The following is a 22054-nucleotide window of genomic DNA, read 5'->3' as shown; positions in this document are numbered from 1 at the left end:
CACTAACCGATTTAAAAATAAAAGCTTTACTTTGCCAAGTCAGGCTGTTCACGTCTTTTTTTTTTTTTACATCTGTTTATTAGTGCCTTTGAGTTTTGAGCCCAACTAAATGACTAAATCACCAAACAACGGTCTATGATTTCACTAAGAAGTGTTAAGCTATCAAAGGAGCTGAGCACCAACATTTAGGGAGAGCATTAACGGACAAATCTGAAGGGACTGTCAGCAACAAGAGCTGCCGTTTACCAGAAGTTGTGAGATGTAGAGGATTAGGACTGGGATGTTTGTTACAATTTCGGGAGAGTTTGCTGCCTTAACTTACCTGACAAACTTTAACGTCATTCTGCTCTCCGGATCTTATCGAGTACATGCACAGCTTTGACTGCTGACTGGCTGTTACCTGAGTCATGGCTCTGCTTGTAACCAACCAGATGGTACTGTGGGCGGGACAACGCTGGAGACGCAGTGCTGACCACAGGCGGAGTGGCGCCACTTCATCAGGCAAAATAACCGTTTTAAATTGATTTCTCATCGACCGTAAGGTTAAAAAAAATCCCAAAGCTGAGCCGTGCCTCTGATTGGGTGAACAAGCCTTTTTTTGTTCCAGGCTGTAAACTTTTATTTCTCCTGTAAAAAGTGCCTTTTCTGGTTTGGTGTGTATGTTGTTTAGAGATGAACTGCCCCTTGGTTTATACAAGCCACAGTAATCAAGTCACATCAATCATCGTTTTTGAAAGTGTGGACTGTTCCTTTAAATATTCTCTCTCTTAGTCAGGGAAAGCAAAGCTGCAGGAGGCAGATATGAAGTGATCAAGGAGACGCTCTTTTCCCCGGGGCTGCTCACTTCAGTCCCACTATGACCCCTGAGTGTCTTTATGCTTTACATCACTTGACTCGCACACGTTGACCTCCACCGCTGAAACATGTGACGGAAAAACAACGTGGCCACTTACACTCAAAATATTACCCTGCTACGCTCCTTTATCTACAAAGTGATTTCCTGTCCTTTAGTCTCTGCTGGGACTAATCAAAACTGATTGTTTAATGTGCTCACGTCTGTTTTGGACAAAACTTTTATCTCTAGTGCAAAAGACATTTCAAAACATGACTGTAAAAGCCGTGGATTAAGTTTGAGATATCTCCCTTGTGGAAATGGATTCTGAGCTGATTACATAAGAAGCTCTCTGACAGAATAAACAGTGTAGTACTGAGTGCATGTTACTGCTTCACTGATAGTGGTGGAGAGACAGTGACATCAGAAAGACTATATGTGACCTGGTGAAAATATCAAATACTCTGAGGAAAATAAAAATATTTGTTAATAATAATAATAGATGCACTTTGCTGCACCATTACTGTATTAGTTTGTCTTTAGTTTATTTGTCTTCTTCCTTTTTGTTTGATTATTTAGCGGTTGGCAACCAGCTGAAGGTGCATTACCGCCACCTACTGACTGGAGTGTAGATTACCTGGGCTGTGGGGCTGTATGCGTCACATGTAAACAGATCAGTGTGGCGGAGAAGAACTTGTCAAAACAATCCAGAGTTTGGGAGTATTTCCCGCTGAGTAGAAGCACAAAGCGTGATAATAATTAATTGACAGAAATGACCTCGAATGGCACGGCAGTACGACTGCAATGATCTAGCACTTAAAACGCAAACATGTTGGGCTCATCGATGACGAGGTGAGGAGCTACAAAATCCCACATACACTCATTTATATGTTGTAAAATGCATGGTTTGTCTTTTAGGACTTGTTTTGTCTTTTTATTAAATTGTCACCCGGTTTGAAAACCAGGAGGAGCTCATTAAACTAACATTAGCATTAGCGTTAGCTACTACAGATAGTAGTAGGGCAGAGGGGGTGTACTGTTTGACCTGCAGGTGAAAAGATTGAGGACACATTTTTATTTATTTGCCTTTTTGGCCCACTAAGTTCTTAATCTGGAGACAAAACAATTTATTTTCTATTATTTTGCCCACACTGCTGTTTCTTAAAGTGACAATACATTCATGTCACTTTTCATACTTTATAAATGTAGCATCTGGTCAGTTTAATTATGTTCAAATATGTTGTTTTTTTGTATAAATCATTAAGCAAACAATAGTCATCAACTAAAACAACAACGCATGTTTGGTTTCAAGAATTTTACTATTGTGCATTCTCACCCTTTTTTCTCCTGATTCATTAATTAACCGTAAATATAATCGTCAGAATGATCGATTACTAAAATAATCATTAGTTGCAGCCCTACTCTGCAGGTCTGTTGGGGGCAGAGCTATGGGCAGACCTTGGTGTTTGAGGCCCACCCCTCCAACATGTTATGATCTAGTTAGGAGATCTTTATGTGATGACCTCATCATTTAAGCATGACTCGTGACAATCTCATTTATATCAGTTTACAGATTCTGGGATTTCTACAACACAAGTATACAGCTGTTTGAAAATCTGAACACGTTTGGCATTGTTACTTTATGTCTATGTTTAAAACATGAGAGAGCAGAATACCCCCTCTTTATTGACACTGATATTTATGTTTTGAGGATAAAGAACCAGGTGCTTAACAAGTCTGTGTGTAAAGCTCTGGTTGCCGGGCAATGAATGGACGAAAGGAGGAGAGGAAAAACAGTGAGGTTAAACCTTAATTATCTCTGCTTTCAGCTTTAAAGGGTTATTCTGTTATTTTTCCCCTCTGTTCTCACCTGTTCTGCTCCTCCAGTTTGGCCAGCAGCTCCAGCTCATCAGGACTCAGGTTCTCCGAGTCTGCCGGTGAAGCTGCCGGTGCTGACAGCACTGCATCATGGGAAGAGGAGTCTGGGCTGAGCACAGGGCTGCCCGTTGACAGCGGGTCTGGCTCCAGTCCAGTAGGGGAGGAAGGGCACTCTAGCTGAGGGGGAGCCCCAGTCGATCCCTCTCTCTCAGGGCTGCTGCTGGGTATCGACATGGTGGTGGTGGTGGTGGAGGGTTATGGGTGAAGCAGTGTGGGCGTACTCAGGGATTCTTCCAGTCTCACTGCTGGTCTCCTTCCTCCTGAGGTGGCTTCCTGTCTGGCCTTGGAGCCAATATGATCAGAGGTTGTTACACCTGTGAAGGACAGAAATACAGATTTAACAAACCTGGACAAAGCAGTGTGTCCTACTTAGTTAAGTGGTATATTTAAGTTGTTATTGGGTTTGTAGCAAGTCACCACAACAGAAATTAAGGATGGGCATGTCAAGCAAAAACACTGTTCGATAGTCACCATTGACTATTCACCTGTTTGTGAAACCTTTAGTTCCTTGCCATCCCATGAAGACATAAGGAGATAAAGATCTGTTTAATGTTTAATGTTTAAAGATTTTTTTCCCCAAATATCCCAAGTGCTACAGTGACATATCGCATTCACTTGAAAAAAATCCTCTGGTTTTTACAGTTTCATGTTTTATGTGTTTTCATCAAGATGGGGATTAAGGATTTTCAGGACTTCCTTTAATTTTTCAGATTCCTGTTTTTATGAGATACTTGCTCATAAAAACAGGACAATCAAAAATAAATTTAAAAAATTCCTGTTTTTATGAGATAGTTATGTCATAAGAACAGGAGGATTCTTAATTTTTTTTTTCGGGAGAATGCAATACACGACTGTAAAGTGCTTTTTAAACAGACTGATGAGTTTTATTTTGGATGCCGACATTATTTTAATTTGCACACAGAAAAAAAAATCACAAAAACAAAAAAACTAGCAGGGTCAAAATCATCATTCCCCCTTTAAAAAAAACTATACTTTTCATCAAGCCAGCGCAGAAACCACTGTTGTGCTTTAATTATGTTTTTAAACTTTGTAACACTCACAGCACACAGCAACTGGAGCCATAGACAAAACAAAACCACTTTAGACCTTAGAGCAGTGTTTCTCAAAGTGGGGTCCCAGGACCCCCAGGGGGTCCGTGAATCACAGCCAGGGGGTCTGTGGAATAATTTAAGAAAAAGATTGTAAAAGCGTGCTGTATCATTGAAAAAGAATATCAACAAACCAGGATCAGCCGTTTTTCTAATTCCCCTGCCCAATTTAGTTTTGTGCCAGATCAATTCTCATATGATCGTGACATGTTTAGCACTACATTACACGCAACACTAGAAAATTAGAAAAAGAAAAAAAAACACCTTAGTGCAGTGGTGTGCTCAGACTTTTCAAAGGGCAAGAGCAAAAAAGAAAAAAAGAGGCACACATTGCATGCATTTTTTTGCCAACCAGGACAGCACTTTTGCACACGTTTTGGCTCCCAAGTGCTCACTTCAGCGGGTGTGTTTTAACAACTAAACCACAAGGGGGGTGGCTGCCCCCCCTGTCCCCCCTCTGTGCACACCACTGCTTCAGAGGTAACATTTTCTCAAAAATTACACAATGAATTGGTTGTAAAGTATAAATGTAGCATATTTCTGTCATTAAAAACTCTTGAGAACCCCTGCCTTAGAAAAACAATTGTTAGTGTGTCCAAAGCAGGAGAAGGATACACAAAGTTATCACACCACTGTGTCCAAGTGTCAGGATGTGGAGTGAGGAGTATCATCAAGAAATCCAAAAAGAGAGAGCCACACAGTCCACATCAAGTCTGGCTGAGTAGGAAGTCAAAGATTTTAAACTGGACGCTGGAAATAAAACTAGTGAAAGAGAAATGTGTACTTCGAAAAAGCTGAAAAAAAACCGACCAAACTACAAGAGTTAAAGACTTAGCTGAGTCAGGAAGTGTCAAAAAAGACGGTCACCAGAGCCAGACACTTCCACATAAGAGAGGCACCTTCAAACCAGCAGACTGAAGGATGACCAATATCAGAGGATACTGGCGCAAACTCATGCAGACTTTCAGTTTGACCAAAGAACAAAGAAAAGACTTTCCTTAGCCCTCTCCATGGTAAGAACATCCGTCAGATTATTAGTTGTGTGTGTATTAAGAATTAGGAGCAGCCTAATTAAAGATGAAGTGCTTTATAAACTGGTCATACAGGTCCAATCCTAATCAACGTGCCAACAAAGCCCCTCCCAACCTTTGCTCAAACAACTGCCAGCATGAGTCAGTGTGACGACGTCATCCTTTACTGCAGACCGACTCTGTCCTGTTGTTTCCTCACTCAAAGACCACGAGTTGCCGTGCGGCCTACGCAGTGGACTCTTAGAATATGACACTCTTAACTTTGTGTTGCTTTTAAAAGAACAAATCCAATCAATCAATTTACATCACTTTGTGCTTTCAGAAAGACTCAGCAGTGCTGCTGAGTGATGAGCGTGCATTAAGAGATCAATCCAGTCATAAATAAATCACATGAATAACTGAGTCAGATCAGAGGGATGGTGCAGGTGTCAAAGGGCTTGTAAAAGATTCAACCACAGTCTGGAAATAGACGAGTAGAAGAAACTTTACTGAGTGTTTTTCTAGGATAAAGACTCTGTTTCCCATTAGCATCATCACTCAGAAGTGACTCTTGCCAAGCGTGCAATTGATCTTCTTTTTAACATTACTTTCTTTGTTCAAGGATGCAGAGTGACAAGGTGTATGTTTTTATTTGTAGTTACCGTGGGCTGTTTGTAGTTTAGTTTAGTTTTTAGAGTTCCTGTACTTCCCACTCAAATAACGAGCCTCTCCTTGTCCGTGTTGGTCTGTAAAACCTCAAACCTGTTGACTCCTGATCTGGCTGCACGCATTATGTCAGTTTGTTGTCATAGTCAAGCTAAATACAATCTGGTTTTGACACAGTTTGTTTTATTTTGAAAATTAGTGGGTATTTATGGGTGGTTTCTGTGCACGATTTCCTGTCCTGCTCAATTTGCCTTTTGTAAATTGACGCGTCACAGCTCCAGCCTAATCAGGAATCTTGAATATCTGCTGCAACTTGCCGGAGCAAGTATGCAGCCAGTGTGATTTGACACATTTGCCGTGTTTCCACCAAGCAGTCCGGTTTGATTCAGTACAGTTTGGCACGGTTTGGTACAGTTAAGCCTGATCCTGTTTGTGTTTCCACAGCAAACTGTGACCTCTCATGGTAGGCAGTGTGTAAGCCGGATGCTGAAAGCTGCAGCTGTTAAACAATAGCGTGACGCCGTAGCAGCGCAACACAGTGTACCCCGCTAGAAGAAAAACACAACAGAGCAAACAAAGAGCAGTGATGGAAGACATGCAGCATTTCATCCTCTCTGTGATTGGCATGTAGCTTTTTGATACAAAGAACAATCAAGCTTTATTTCAGAGAAGTCTGTGTGCCACCAGGAGAAATGCTACTGCTGTAAGTGACGATTCTTTTGACCAATCAATGGTCTGCAGTGTTGTAGCTCCACCTTCAGAGAGTGAATCGGTTCAATCTGATACCCATACGAAAGGGTCCCAAAAAAGTGGGATGGCTCGTCTCGGTTATTTGGGGATCTGTCCCGGGATGAGTCAGTGGAAATGCCACAAAATGCGCGCTGTACTGATACAAACTGAACTGGTCTGCTTGGTGGAAACGCAGCTATTGACTTGAATAGAAACCTGTCTGATCTGTTACTCACACCCCGATGCTCTGAGACATGTCTTTAACACATAAAATTAGTATATACTGAACATTATCACAAACAGATTTAACCGTGTTTTAGCCCGTGCTCTATCACTCTCCTGTTTATCTTTCTTCTGCTCTCACCTCCTTTTTCTTTTTGACAGTCCATCTCCAGTGTACAAAATTATAACAAAATATATCCCAATTAAGGCATCGTTTTCAGTTGTAAAAAAGGAACAGATCTCGATTTACTGCTAAACTTTCTCAGCCAAGAGCCTGAGAAATAGCATTAAGAAAGAATCCTTTTGGTGCTGATGATCTCATTTTGAATCGTGAACCGTGAACAGACAAATGTATTTAAGTAAGACTATTTCAAGATCACTAATAAAAATGTTTCAGCTTTACATGTTTTAGGTTTTGGACTGAATCAAATACGAATTTACACAATTACTCATTGTTAACATCCTTGTGTTGCACCTTCTGCTCGGACACTAGCGTTCAGTATTGGCTTAAGAGGGACGGTCATTAGTCAGGCTTCCCAAAGACCTGTTAGTGTTCAAGTTTCTAAGAGTAATTAGCTCAGGGAGAGGCATATGTATCCTAAGTGAGACATTCAACTTTCTAATGTTAGACACCTCATCTACATGTGGTTTGCTTTGCCTCATGGATTCATCTTTGAAAACATGCAGAGTAAACAGATCTGAGTATTTCACACATGCAAAAGGAGGACAAACATCCCAGGGCTTGTTTTCTGTCCCACATTTAGCACCAACTTAAAAAACACATTACCAGAACAATAAGGAGGAAGACTCATCATAAGACAGAAGAATATTCTATATATTTTATTATGCATGTAAATGCTCTCTGTGTGCTGCAGAGACCAAACTGAGAGGCTGAAACTGGTGTGTGGCTAAAATCAAAGACTGCAGCAAAAATGTCCTGCAACCATCTTTTCTTTCTGCTCTTTAACCCAGAGAGCCCCGAGGAAATGACATTTATTTACACGAACAAACTCCAGAATAAATGTTAAACCAGAAAAATGTGCAGAAGAGAGGAAACCCAGACAGAAATAAACAAACCAAACTCAAACTTAGTAACAACAACAACAGAGTCAATCGATCAGCAAAAGCAGATCTATGAGGAAAATCAGAAACAATGAAGCAAAGAATTGATTTTAGTGGTTTAACCGACCGTGAAGGGTGTCTCAAACAGGCCGCACAAAAACTGATGTTTTCCAAGCAAATGATGCAGACAGTAAACAAAAACACGAAGGGAAGAAACAAAGAGGGGAGGACAATAAAGGAACAAAGAGGAGTTAAAAAAAGAGGAGACGGGAAAAAGGAAAGAAGTAAACCAGAAAAGCAGTCAGAGAGCACAAACCTCCACCAAGCATATTGCGATTGTCACCAACACTTAAGTCCTACTTTAATGTTATACTCCCTTTCAGCAGACTGTCTGCTACAATTTGGTGTTAGTTGCAGGTTTGTACGATAATCTGTTACCTGACAGTGTTGAAAATTATGATGACCTAGTACATATTTCATTTTTCAGATCTTAGTATCCAGAATATTGCCAGGATCTGGATCATACTTTTACATCTGTTAGAAATTATGGTGACCTTGTCTTGTATTGGTGGAGTTATATACACATATGGTGAAAATGGCCCTATCTCACAATGATAAAGAATCCTTTAAAAAAGTCCTGGATCCAGACAGTCATCCAGATCACCTCCAAAATTTAATCACTTCTTCCTTATCCTACTTTGAACATTTCCTGAAAATTTCATCTAAATCTGTTCGTTACTACTATAAAAGTTATGTTGTGAACGTAAAACATAACCTCCTTAGTGGAGGTAATAAGAAGGGAGGAGAGGAAAGGAGAGGATAGCAGAAAGAAAAAAGCAGATTGGTAAAAGAAATGAGGGTGAAGAGGAGGGAAAACAAGATAAGTAGAGAAATAGAAAAAAAAGAGAGGATGAGAGAGAGGATGATGAAAGGAGTTATAAAAAGAGGGGGGAGTAAATAGGAATGGGTTCCTTTCACATTTGAAACAATACAGTACCGATGCCCAGTACCTGGCAATCCGGTACTCAACAGAACCAAATTTCTGTACTTTTTTGTGTCTATGAAGTAAAAACTACCAATTTGTTTAATAATAAAATATAGACATTTTTTTCAATTCAACATTTTTATTCTTAATTTTATAACCTTATAATGCTGTGTCCATGTCTCTACTCTTCCACTCTCCACTGTCACAAAGATGCGTTTAGGTTCCTAAACATGGTACCTTTTGATCCTACGTGAATCGGTACCTGGTACTTTCGACAGAATTTGGTCGGTATCTATAAAAGTACCTGATTCGGTACCCATCCCCAGAAGTAAATAAAAAGGAGAGGGCAAAAGGTAATGAGAAAAGCCTGAAAAGAAGAGAAGAGAAAAAATAATTAAAATGATAAGAGGGGATGAAAATACAAGGAAGGAGAAAAGAGAAAATGAGAGAAGAGCAGAAAGAAACAGGAAAAAAAAGGAGGAGCAGGGAACAAAAAAAGGGTGGAGAGAGGACGACAGAAAAGGAGATAAAATGAAGAAAAAGAGGAGAGAAAAGGGAGCACAGGAAAGGACAAAAGGAGAAAGACAAGAAAAAAAGGGAAGAAAAGAGGGGAAGGGAGAGGAGAAAGCTTAGAGAAAAAGAAAGTAGAGTGGAGGGGAGAAAGGAAAAGGGGAGGAAAGCAGAAAGAAAAGGGGTCGATGGGGAAAGAAGAAGGGTGGAGAAAGGACAAAAGAGGAGATAACAGGAAAGAAAAGGAGAGGGAGTGAAAAGGAGAATTAGAGATAAGGGGAGGAAAACAAGTGGAGTGGAAATAGAGGAGAGGAGAGGAGGAGTATAACATCCTCTACAAGGAAAACACGACTGGAGGGAGGAGACAAGGACGACATTCATGGAGGGAAAGCAGGCTGATCAAAAGAGCCATTAACAGGCCAATGAGAGCCATCACATTTGTTAAAGGGCGAATCTGATGGAGCAACATTTTACCATCACAGAAAAAAACAGGGATGAAGGAGAGATGGTCGCTATTTAGTCAGCTTAACCTGGTCGCGCTCAGCGAGCTCTGTGAGGCTGAATTTACGCAGGCAAAAACAACGATGGTTTGCCTTTTCTCTGAAGATTAAACCCTCGAACAGATGGGGGAGCCTGAGGGCACTGAGGCATCTGCCATGTCCGATACACACTCACCTAAATGATAGAGAGCGCGGTTACTGACAACATTTATATTCCTGATAGACACACACGCTGACAAACACACAGGTGTCATGGAATATGTAACCATGGCACTTGTGTTAAACAGCCTTCGGTGGCGACAGGACAACGAGGTTTCAGCGCTTCAGGGGGCGATTTAGCTGTGTCACTGTGGTCTGAGCTCTCTGAGAAAGGTGTGAGTCATGCAGACCGAAGCGGAGTGTGTGTATTCTCTCCCTCTCTCACACACACACACACACACACACACACACACACACACACACACACACAGGCATAAACATACAGTGACATGGTTAATGGAAGGACACTGTGGAGGACTCTAACCAAGCAAAACAAGCCAGATTCTCTGAGATTAGCCCTGAGAGCAGCATGTCCTAATGCTGTGTGTACTTCAGAGAAAGCACAGATGAAAACACTTCAGGTGCTTTCAAACACAATTAGACTGATGGGTGCACACATCATCTAACAGGTTTATGATTACTTCCAGCCAATATATTATTTTGTGGCCTGATGCTGCCAAACGCCACTATGCTATTTTGCAACGTCTACGCCTGAACGCATCCTCACCAAGCTCTCTCTGTGCACAGAAACAGACAGCACTATTGTTTTCTCCTCTGACCTCGAGTCACACACACCAATTATTCAACATGAACCCATGTCCCTTTGCTCTCTTCATGTTTCTTTTTTGCACCCTTACTTCGCATGAAAAACTGAGAGCAGGATGTAGCTGATTTACAAAATAAGGCAAGCAAGGGTCCTCAACCTGCGGCTCTGGAGCCTCATGCGGCTCTTTGACTCCTTTGCTGTGGCTCCTTGTAACTTTTTGTACAAAGGGTAAATATGATTAAAGACACCGACACTAAATAAGATCACGCGTTCAAATCTTAAATAAAGCATTAAATTTTTTATTTTTAGGTTTTTGCTGTTTTTTAAATTTCAATTTTTTGACATTATTTGAAATTTAGAAAAAAAATCATTTATTTGTTAGTGTTGCATTTTTTTTTTGCAAATAATCCAAATTAAATATCTTTACAACAAATTGCAAAATTTTACATTTTTTTATTTTGGAAATTTAGGATTTTTTTCCAATCACATTTTTTATTTTAATGCAAATTTATGAACTTTTTGCAAATTTTCAAAATTTCTTTTTTTTAAAAAAATGTGAATTTATTGAAATTTCATAAGTTTTGCAAATTTGTGAAATTTCAATGGCACTACATAAAATTTTTTATAGTTGCACACTTAATAAAAGTCAAAAAGTAAGACATCACAAACATTTCGTTAAGATAATTATTCACTAGATTTTTACTATGTAAAGATCTCATTTCAATTTCATCTTAATGACACTGGAAGGAGAAAGTGCCAGTAACCAGTAAAGAAGTTTTGCACTGTAAGATTTAGAGGTGGAGAAAAACTGGAGACTTTAGCAGCATCAACGAGTTCTCAAAATAACGTTTACAGAAAAAAAACTCATCCTAAAAAAAAAAATAAAAAAAAATAAAATGAAATTAAAAAAAAAATGGTGCCACTCAACGGTGGGTTTACATCAAATTTGTGTGCAGGTTTACACAGCAAAAGAATCTTTGAACACCTCCTCTTCCATGTAAACTCACAGAAGAGAAAAAAGGTCCTCTTTGCTATACAAAAATATATAAATTTGTGTGTCTTATGTGCTTTTATATTTATTACTTAAAGGAGTAAATAAATGCTCTGTGTATTTTGTCCACCACTTCTGCCTGAGCTTTTCCACACTGGCTCTGTATGCTGATGATGTTGTGGTGTGTGCTACTGTCGCTACGTGACACAGACACCATCTAAAACCACCTACATATTGCATCCAGTCTTAAAGGTCCCATATTATGCTCATTTTCTGCAGTTTAATATGGTTTAATGATGTCCTCTTAATAGTTACAAATTTATTAAAAGTAAAAAACTAAGACATCACAAACATATCGTTTGTATAATTATTCACTAGATTTTTACTATGTATAGATTTTTGCATACTTTTTAGTCTTTGTTATGAAGATAAAGTAGTTTTTTGGCCCCTGAATGACCTCAATCTAGCCAAGCTGAGGGAAAATGGCTCTAATGAAAGTACGGTTGCAGACCCCTGGTGTAAAGGATTATTCACGGTCTCCATCTGGGGTTGGTGGCATTGAGCTTGCCTGGGGCAGTTAAAAATTAGCAGGGTATAAGAAAGAAAAAAAGGACAGATGCCCCCTCTCTTTGATCTCTTGACAACACCCACCAACAGCCACTTAGTCAACATCATCCCTGAAACATTACAGAAGGTGTTTTTCAGCCAGCAGGGTCATGAGTTTTTAGTTCCTGGTGAAAATTCAGCTCCTGTGCAGCTCATTGTTTGTCTGCATTAGCTCAAAGGGCCGATGACCTGGGTAGATTATGCTAAACAGGCTGATGAGGTATGAAGAAAAAATAAAGGTAATTGTACTTCACAGCCAGACCAGTAGAGGGTGTTAAGAAGACGACAGTTAGCCTGTTAGCATGAAGGATGTTTTGCCTGTGCTGGTTTTGATTGTGCTTTCCTGCACTACAGATGGATTTGCTGACACTTAAAAGGAGACATTGCTGGTGGAAAAGCTGTTGCTGATTGAACATGTTTCAAAATACCTGAAAAAGCTTCACCTGGTGTTTAAAGCGTTTCAGCACAAAGTCCTTCTCAAACAGCTTCAGATCATCAGTAAATACGTATCTGAGTAGGTTATTTTAACACATATGGTGCATAAAACTAATCTGGGGTGAGTTCCTGAGGATTTCTTCTGTGTTGCTGTTGTAAACTGGACATCCACTGACACTGACACAGCTGCAGGTCTCCAGTTTACAGGGTCACTCTTTAAACTGAAACACCAGGAGCTGACAGAGACACATTCACTCCACTTTTATTCCAAAAACAGAGAAATCAGCACCATGCTACAGATACACTTACCACCACAGTGTGTTCACCCTTCCCCCCTCTCTGTTCATGCATGTGTGTTCTGCCTGCAGGCCTGCCCGCCCTGACATTAAAGAAGACCCCTTCATTAATCCATTGCTGCCAGCCTCACTGCTGGTTCAACTCATGATCTCATGTTTGGTCGCAGACACGTGGATTGTCTTTTTTCCACGCTATTCATCTACTGGACCCGCTGCCCTTGTGACCGCTGCTGGGTTTCACGGCAGAAACACGGTACTAACAGTGTCCCATTGTGAACAAAAAGATGTGGTCTTATCAAAGCTGTTTGCAGAACATGAGTGGAATCAGAACGGCTCAATTAGCTAAAGCAGAGAGCAGAGTTAGTCCTCACTTCACATATTGAACAGTTAAACAGCAGAGTCCACTTTATGTGCAGAAGGCCAATGGTGTGTAAAACAGGATCTAATCAATTTGTGTGATGAAAACAAGCTCTAAATGATCTCACAGCCTCTGCCTGACAGCAGAAAAACACAGGACATTCGTTCAAACAACGGGCACACAGGAGGATCGATTGTAAAGTACTTTACCTAAATACGGACATTAGTAGATAGAAATATGAACATATTTCTGATAATGATTATGAAAGTAGAATGATTTTTTTTTAATGACCGTTGCATGTCTAAAAAAAAGAAATAAACATTGAGCCAGAGTCAAAATAGAAAATATCTTTAGTAATTTCACAGTTTTATTTTAAAAGTAAAACTATAACCTTTTCGTAATATTTATAATTATCTGCTGGTTGTAATGTGGTATACACACCAGAAGGTGTTTGTGGGGCATCTGAAACCATTTCAAATAACAAAAAAAATGCCCGTAATAACATAATTTTATCTTAATGACACCAGAAAGAGAAAGAAACAGAAAGAAAGAGAAAGTGCCAGTTACCAGTAAAGAAGTTTGGCATTGTGAGACTTAGAGGTGGAGAAAAACTGGAGACTTTGGCAGCATCAACGAGTTCTCAAAATAACTTTAACAGAAAAAAAAACCCATCCTAAAAAAGAAATAAAATAAAAAAATTGGTCCCACTCAACGACGGGTTTACATCAAATTTGTGTGCAGGTTTACACAGCAAAATAATCTTTGCACACCTCCTCTTCCACGTAAGCTCACAAAAAAGAAGAAAGGTCCTCTTCGTGGTACAAAAAATACAAGTTTCTGTGTCTTATGTGCTTTTACATTTATTATTTAAAAGAAAAAATAAATGCTCTGTGTACCCTGTCCACCATTTCTGCATAAGCTTTTCCACACTGACTCTGTACGCTGACGATGTTGTGGTGTGTGTTACTGTCGCTACGTGAGAATGACACCATCCGAAACCACCTATATTCAGCCTTAAAGGTATATGAAAAAAAATGTTTCATCCAGTCAAAATGAGTAAAGCTACTGCAAAGTGAAAGGGGCAGATGTGATACCATTCCGTTGCTAGGTGCTGCCAGTTGCAGCAGCTCTCTCGTCTTTGTCCGTTTCTTGTAATTTTTTTTTCGTCTCTTTTCGTCATCTTTGTATTTGGAGTGGATCATCACCCTTGTATGGTTCATCGCTGGTCACGGACACCAAACTTTTTGTGGCTTCTGCGATATTTTTTTACTACTTTTCTCCTGTGTTTGTCAATGTAACCATGGCTGCATTGTTTACATGCGAAATTAGCTGTTAGCAGCCTGTAGCATGTCAATGCTAACTAGTGTAGGGCTTGATGATTTCCCTCAAGCTGAGGAGGAGGAGGTGAGGATGGCGTACTGGTTCTCGGATGTGAGCTGGGAGGTGATGACGTGGACCTGTCCTTCCATCCATCGTTGTTGGGAACGTGGGATCCAGCCCCGGGGGATGGATGAGCTAGCTGTGCTAGCCCAGCGGCATCATGCTGTTCACGGACGTGGCTGACGGAGCTGACATCGGACGCCGGCCCCACATTGGAGGAGCTTCGCCTGCTGTGAGCAGACAGGATCCAGGAGACAGAGACTGAATGGACTGCTGGGGAGGCTCAGTCCTGGACCCTGTGGAGGTGGAGACTGGCTGGGCTGGAGAGTGGTGGACGAGTGGTGGACGGGATGTTGTTATCTCATTTCTTACGGGCCTTTTTGCACTTTCTATACTCTTTCTTACTTTTGTTTTTTTAAATGCTGTGGTGACTCCTGAATTTCCCCTCGGGGATAAATAAAGTATATTCTATTTCTATTTCTATTTCTATAATAAAAAATAAGAAATTAAAAAAAAATTAAGTCACTGTGTAATCAAATCAGGTCACAACATTTATCAAAAATTATGGTACTGACAACCCCACTGGGAAAGACTGCCCATAACCCCAACATTAGCTTTGTCAGACTTTGTGAAAGCAACAATTCGTGCTCCATATAGATTATTTAGATGTTGCTGGTCCTCTTATGTACTCTGACTCTTCTCTGGGATTTTTCCAACCAGCACTGAGTGTGACATAAAGCCTGAATGAAGCAGAGTCACATGTAGGCCAATGGAAAGGACACTGTGTGTAATGAATGTTTTCCAGATTTGGTTCCTTTAATCCACTGACCATGTTCACTTTATATGACTAATGCTCTCCTGCTCTAAATTTAGTTTGAATCCCTCTCCAGATGATTTGCGGTGAGGGGGAATCGACAAGAAATGTTTTTTCCCGTAGCCCATTCATTTACAAACACACTATAACTCATGAATAAAAGTCTTTGATATGTTATAAGTAAAAAGAACATGATAAAATAGAGTGTATCATCCGCTAATCACACACTAATCTTAAAACTGGATTACACAAGCGTGTCATAGAGGATACTGGCAACAAACTGGGCGCTATCACAGCCGTATGTGGCACTGAGGCAATGAGTGGCGTTGGCTTTCCTGCTTCTTTTTTTGATACTTTCCCAGCAACACCTTCCCACATACTGAGCAGCAGCTCTTATTTATACACCTGTAGTGGTAAAATCATCTGTTGTGTGTCTTGAAAATAGATTTCCAAGAGGAAAACATTCAACCAACAACCAGCAACAGCTTGGTAATTAAATAAAGCAGGTGCTCACCTAGACTCTGACTGGCCTCCAACCCAGAAATAGGGATGGGTACCGGCTTAGGTACTTTTACAGGTACCGACCGAATTCTGTCAAAAGTATCGGGTATCGATTCACGTAAAACTAAAAGGTACCATGTTTAGGTACCTAAATGCATCCTTGTGACTGTGAGGAAGTGGAAGAGTAGTTGATTTTCCATGCTGGACATGAACATAGCATTGCAAGTTTATATACTGAAGAATAAATTTGTTAAATTGAATTTTTTTTTTTAATATTTCACTATTTAACAAATTGATATTTTTTACCACATAAACACAAAAAAGTATTGAAACTTGGTACCGTTGAGTACCGGTACCGATTGCCAGGTACTGGGCATCGGTACCGTATCGTTTCAAATGTGAAAGGTACCCATCCCTACCCAGAAAACAACTGGTTTTAGACTTATAACTCTCAACGTCCATGTTGTTTACTCCAGGCCTATTGATGACCCATTAGCTAACAGGATGCATCACATTACAGGTCGATTGTGCAAAGGAAGCACTAACAACATTTTTCACTCAGTAACTCATGTGAGCTGTTAATCATACTCCAACCTAAACAGATTCATCCTGCAGTCAATCATTGCTTCGTGCTCACTGTAAACAGTAACTTGACTTTGCAGATGAAATACTGAGAAGCACTGAAGCAGCGTGTTTGTGTGTGTCGACTCCAGAAGTCATGGAAATTGAAGTAACGTTAGCAATAGCATTTTATGACAGGATGTGTCATATAAAAAAAGACCCTTAAAGTGAGGATGTTTCGCTCCTTTTGTGAAAAATGAAAACATATATATGAGAGAGCGAGCAAATAACAAGCCTTATTTCTATAAACATACCAATTCTGATGAACATATGTTAAAGCCTTTGATAAAAATATATACGTATGTATTTGGTTAATGAATATTTTGTGATTTCACTCAAAGATTTCAAATGTAGCCACTCTCTTGTGCCAGAAAGCAAGGACAAAGATCAACCTGTTATTAAAACAGGTGGATGAATAGAAATGAGGACGATATTAGCCTGGATGATTTCCAAATGAGTTTGAGCCGAGTTCCTCTGCAGGATTTCTAATCTCCCTGTGCATATTTCTGCTTCATTATTTAAAAAACCTAATTTGCATGTTGATATAAATCCAACACGCAGCAGTCTTAAATAAAATCAGGATTCACCGGGCATAAAACCTGCACATCCACATGGATCCAGTTACAAATCTGCAGTCTGCAGGAACAATAGTGGAGGAGCTGCAGACGTAGTGAGTCTGAACCACAGCAGCCAGGTCATCAAGCTGCTCCCTGTTTCCATGTGTCAGCACCCGAGATGAATCGTAACGCTGTGCACAGGCCAGGCCAGCACCTAGACAGTCACACACCATCAGGCCAGCAAGACAGGCACGAGCCTGGACTAGAGGAATAATCAGCGAATAGTGAGCAGTGACCGGTAATTTTGCTTGAAATTTCCATCCTTCAGCCATAAATCATCAAGATAAGACTGACACATCCAATAATGCCGGGGTCGTCAACTCTTTTTGTCCAAGGTACGTTTTCTTCTGCAGACCTAGAGAGGGTCAGATGCTCTCGTGAAATAAATACAATTAATATTGTATCGTGAGTAATACATTATTATTTGATTTTTGGATGCATTGATATGAAAATTCTGGCTGATACTGATACCCGATATAAATATTGCTGTTATGCACAATAATTGGTAAGATGAACGCGATCAAAAAAGTATGTTTTGTCTGTTTTTTAGATCAAAAACAGGAAGAGAGACATAAAAGAAGAGAGTCCCGTCTTCTTAGGTAGTTTTGGTGTTTACATAGTCATGGCAAACAATATTATTTGGGTCTTGAAAGATCATTCAGGATGCTCTGAAAATGGCCAGCAGCTAATGAGTAAATATCGGCCTACTTTTACAAATGGGCTGATGCCGATATGTAAAAAAAAAAGACCAACATTGGCTGATATTGATACCGATATATAGTGCATCCCTTATTTGATGTAAATATAGAATAGAATAGAACTTTATTTGTCATTGCAACAAACACAACAAAACTGTAATTATTAAAATATGAATTAAATCAAATAAATTGTATCATTTAAATTTATATATACTTTTTTTTCCCAAATTCATGTTACTTTTTAGTAGGGATGTTTAATACCACTAGTATTTTTAATGCATAAAATTTCAATTAACAGTGACAGATCATTTCTAACAAAGACAGCACAGTCACTCTGCCATTAAGTCCAAAATAAAGCACAGAAAATTTACTTTTAATTGTATGATTTGTTTTAAATAACTTAACAAAGGAGCTAAAAAAAGAAGAAAAAAACAACTAACAACTGTCCGAGTTTTAGTATTGTTTGAAAATAATCTGAAGTGCAAAGTTAAACAGTTTATCTGCTAACTCATTCTAACTGCTAACTTATTCATATTGTCTGAACAGGACCTGGCGCACATTTGCTGTGGTGTCAAACCGCAGCAATGTAGCACCAACTACTGGTGAGGAGGACTCATCTCAAGATTATTTTACTATGAGTATCGGCTGCTGGTATTGGTAGCCTTTACGAGAACCGATACCTTTAAATAAGGTTGGTATCGGACCAATACCGATATCTGGTATCAGTACTCGCTCATCCCTGCTTTCTAGTATTCATCAGTGTTAGGTACCTGTACTGCAGTTGGCCACCAGGGGGCGATTAAATATTTCAGGTTTCATCTTTGTGAGGCTGTCAAGGTGTCCATCACCGTCAGTTGCAGTGTGTTAGGTTGAGGAGAATGTTGACAGGATAAAGACCCTCTGGGTAAATTTAAGGTTAAGAAAAAGTAATTTTCAAGGAATCTTAAAATGAGGAAAAGCTTTAATGAAGAATGGACTGATAAGTTAGTATTTATAAAGCCAACTTTTAGAAATGCTGTATCAGTGTGCCTCATCTGAAACCAAACTGTCTCTGCCTCACTGAGGCGTCACCATGACACGAAGCATGCAAGTCTCAAGGAGTCATATCCTGAACAGTCAGAGAAACATTTCTACTTTAAAACCTCAAAACTCCCATGAAGAGGAGTTATTAACCCAACTTCACCTGAACGAAAGAGGGTGACAAGCATCTCTGCATGCAACCAGTCTGTGGTTACTTTTGACTGAAGGCAGGCAATGGCACAAGATGCTTTTCAGATACAGTTTGTTGAACATAACTTGTTCTCCTCACTAGGGTAATTTTTAGTAGCATTGGGGGCCTACTTTAGCCAGCAGGCTGTCAATTGACCTTTATTGCAATAAAGCCTTATTTGCCTCTGGCAGTGTAGTTCTGACACTTAAATGTATTCTCAACTGTGTCTAAAATGAAGTGTCAGTCATTCACAACCATATGAACTGATGCTCCCATCTGATCTCTTTTAGTCCTACACAGAGAAAAATCCATCTGATTCTTCATTTGCAAAGCTGGAGTCTGCAATGACATCAAAACAACAGATGTAATAGTGAAAAAGAATAATGGATAACTGACTAAAGAGTTGGCAGTCACATATATTTGGATGATTCAAGGCTTCAAGCAGGGGTCCAGGATGTTTTTCAGCTGATAAAATAAGTCTAAAGAGACAATAAGTCGATCTGCTGTTGACTTGTCGTATCTTGTTTCTAAGTGCTCTGTGTACTGAGCCCTGGTAGCAATAATCATCATCTGTATGGTTTTTGGAAGGATAGATCTTGTTCCAGAGCCATCAAATCAACCAGTGAACCTTTTCTCTGAAGCAGACATGTGGCTCCTGTTTGTTGTCCCTATTACAGAGCCGTACACAGCGCCAGACAATTACAAACCTGGACAGTAAAAGGGATAAAGCTGCAAGATGATATCCCTCCTCCTGTTTCTGCTGGAGGCAACACACACCTACATTCATGTACAAATTAAAAACACAGACACAATTACACACACTCACACGTGTATGCAAAGCTTAGAGAGTGTTTATCCCTGTGACACTGTCCAGAGCCTATTAGCTTACCGCTGTCACACATGAGTAATGTGCAGGAAAAGGTGAGCTAGGATAAGCTGGTGTGCTTGCGTGACACGGGTGCAAAATGAGTGTGGGTGTGTGTGTGTGTGTGCCACATCAGATATAATGTTTTGGTATCACTGCACTCCAAAACAAGGTCATCAGGATGTGACAATCAGATACCTGTTTGCCTGATAGTGAAATGTGTGAGATGTCTTCTGCATGGTGAGTGGATTTCACAGATAAACCTGAGTAATCTCACTGTGTCTCGAATAAGGAAACGGTAAACCCTGTACTCTGTGGTACACCGCCTCAGTCATGGGGCTGTAAGCTGTAATCACAATCAGAAAAGTAAGATAATTAATTTCTGGGGTAGTTTGCACGACCAATAAAACAAAAAGCACCTGAGGGAGCCATTCTGTTGTGTGCCAAGTCAGCTGTATACTTGATTTTCTTTATCATACACTTGAAAATAAAAACCTTGGATATTTTTTTCAGGAATGTTCTCAAGCAGATTTAATTATTAGCTTACAGATGAGCACATTATCAGTTTATAATCATCCTTAAGTACCACAAATCTTCAAAATTTGTCACATCATTGCCATCAATGTTTCAGATCAGTGAAGTGATCTGAACTTGATCCGACAAGCTAGGATATATAGCAAGATGCTAACAGAACTGCTATCTAACAGTCTTATGTAAATAGTGTTGAAGATGACCCTATTTTAAATATTTGGCTGCTGTATTTTTCTGGTTTTCTTCCTTTAAATCTTAAGTTTGAGTTTATAAGTAGGGGGCCAATACAGGCTAAAAGTATGCCAGGTGCCGCCCTGTTGGCTATGGCTGCCTTTTGCAGCAGCTCTCTCTTTGATGTCTGTTTTCCAGTAATTTTTTTGTCTCTTTTTCGTAATCTTTGTATTTGGAGTGGCTCATTGTTGGTCATGGACACCAAACTTTTTGTGGCTTCAGTATAATTTTTACTACTTTTCCTCCTATGTTTGTCTGGAGATCCTACATGTAACCATGGTTGCATTGTTTACATGTGAACTCAGCTGTTAGAAGTCTGTAGCATGTCAATGCTAACTGGTGTAAGGCCTGATGTCTTCCCACAAGTTAAGGAGAAGGAGGTGAAGATGATGTGCTGGTTCTCAGGTATGAGCTAAAAAGTGACGTCATGGACCTGTCCTTCTATCCATCGTTACTGGGAACGTAAGATCTATCTCCAATAAGATGGACGAGCTAGCTGTGCTAACCCAGCAACAGAGGGAATACCAGAGGGCAGAATAGCATCATGCTATTCACAGACATGGCTAACGGAGCTAACATCAGACACCAACGCCATGTTGGAAGAGCTTCACCTGCTGTGAGCAGACAGGATCCAGGAGACAGAGACTGAACAGACTGCTGAAGAAGCTCAGTCCTGGACCCTGTGGAGGTGGAGGCTGGCTGACTGGACAATGATGGACAAACTGTTAGCATCTATTTTCTTATGGACCTTTTTGCACTTTCTAACTTTTGTTTTCTTGATTGCTGCTGTGACTTCAATTTCGTTGTACTTGTTACAATGCCAATAAAGTTCTATTCTATTCTATTCTATTCTATTCTATTCTATTCTATTCTATTCTATTCTATTCTATATGGGATGAAAAAACTGAAATTGCTAGCTGTGTTAGCAAGGAATGGAAAACTAGCGCTGCATCACAAACTGCATACTTCTGCACTTACACTTCTTATTTTGACCACATAAATGCATTCACACTGATAGCATGAACAACATAGTGCATTTTGAGTATCAAATGTTTGCCATGTTGGCTACATTGCAGAGAGGACGGGAACGGATCAAATGATGGATGATGATATGAATAGCAGAGGAACACCTGTCAATGACTGTGATTTTAGACTACACTAGCCTGTAAACATTTGTCTTTCATAGCCTCTACGCAGACTGGCTCCACAATGGTGATGCCTACAGTGAAAGTATTTTGGCTTCAAGTCTGTACAGTGGTAAAAGGCAGAGCCCCACTGTCCACTCTGTGGGTATATGGTCAGAACCAAGTTTTTAATTTAGTTCTGGGGTATATTAATTTACCTGGTTGGGTCAGTGGCATCCACACTGACTTGGGAACACTTGAGTTGACTTGGTTTAACTCCTAAACAATGGTCTTCTTTGAGCCTGATAGTGTGAATGTGTCTCTGTCAGCTCCTGGTGTTCCAGTTCAAAGAGTGACCCTGTAAACTGGGGACCTTCAGCTGAACATGTCAGTGGATATCCAGTTTAC

General features: G+C 40.0%; 1 protein-coding gene across 2 annotated transcripts in view; it reads right to left on the bottom strand.

Annotated features, from left to right (window-relative positions):
- The window catches only part of evi5l (ecotropic viral integration site 5 like), a 56819-nt gene that overhangs the window by 33378 nt on the left and 1387 nt on the right, over positions 1 to 22054 (bottom strand). For both annotated transcript variants that reach the window (XM_074685364.1, XM_074685372.1), the window contains exon 2: positions 2703 to 3084. In XM_074685364.1, coding sequence (XP_074541465.1) covers positions 2703 to 2944 — 242 coding nt within the window. In that variant the 5' untranslated portion in view covers positions 2945 to 3084. The remainder of the gene's footprint in view (positions 1 to 2702; positions 3085 to 22054) is intronic.

This window comes from Halichoeres trimaculatus, unplaced genomic scaffold, assembly GCF_033239565.1.
Source record: "Halichoeres trimaculatus isolate MK-OKI-2021-1 unplaced genomic scaffold, fHalTri1.1 fHalTri1_scaffold_2, whole genome shotgun sequence".
In the NCBI taxonomy this organism is placed as follows: domain Eukaryota; kingdom Metazoa; phylum Chordata; class Actinopteri; order Labriformes; family Labridae; genus Halichoeres; species Halichoeres trimaculatus.
Note: the sequence above shows the minus strand (reverse complement) of the source record. Positions and strands in the feature narration are given on the sequence as shown.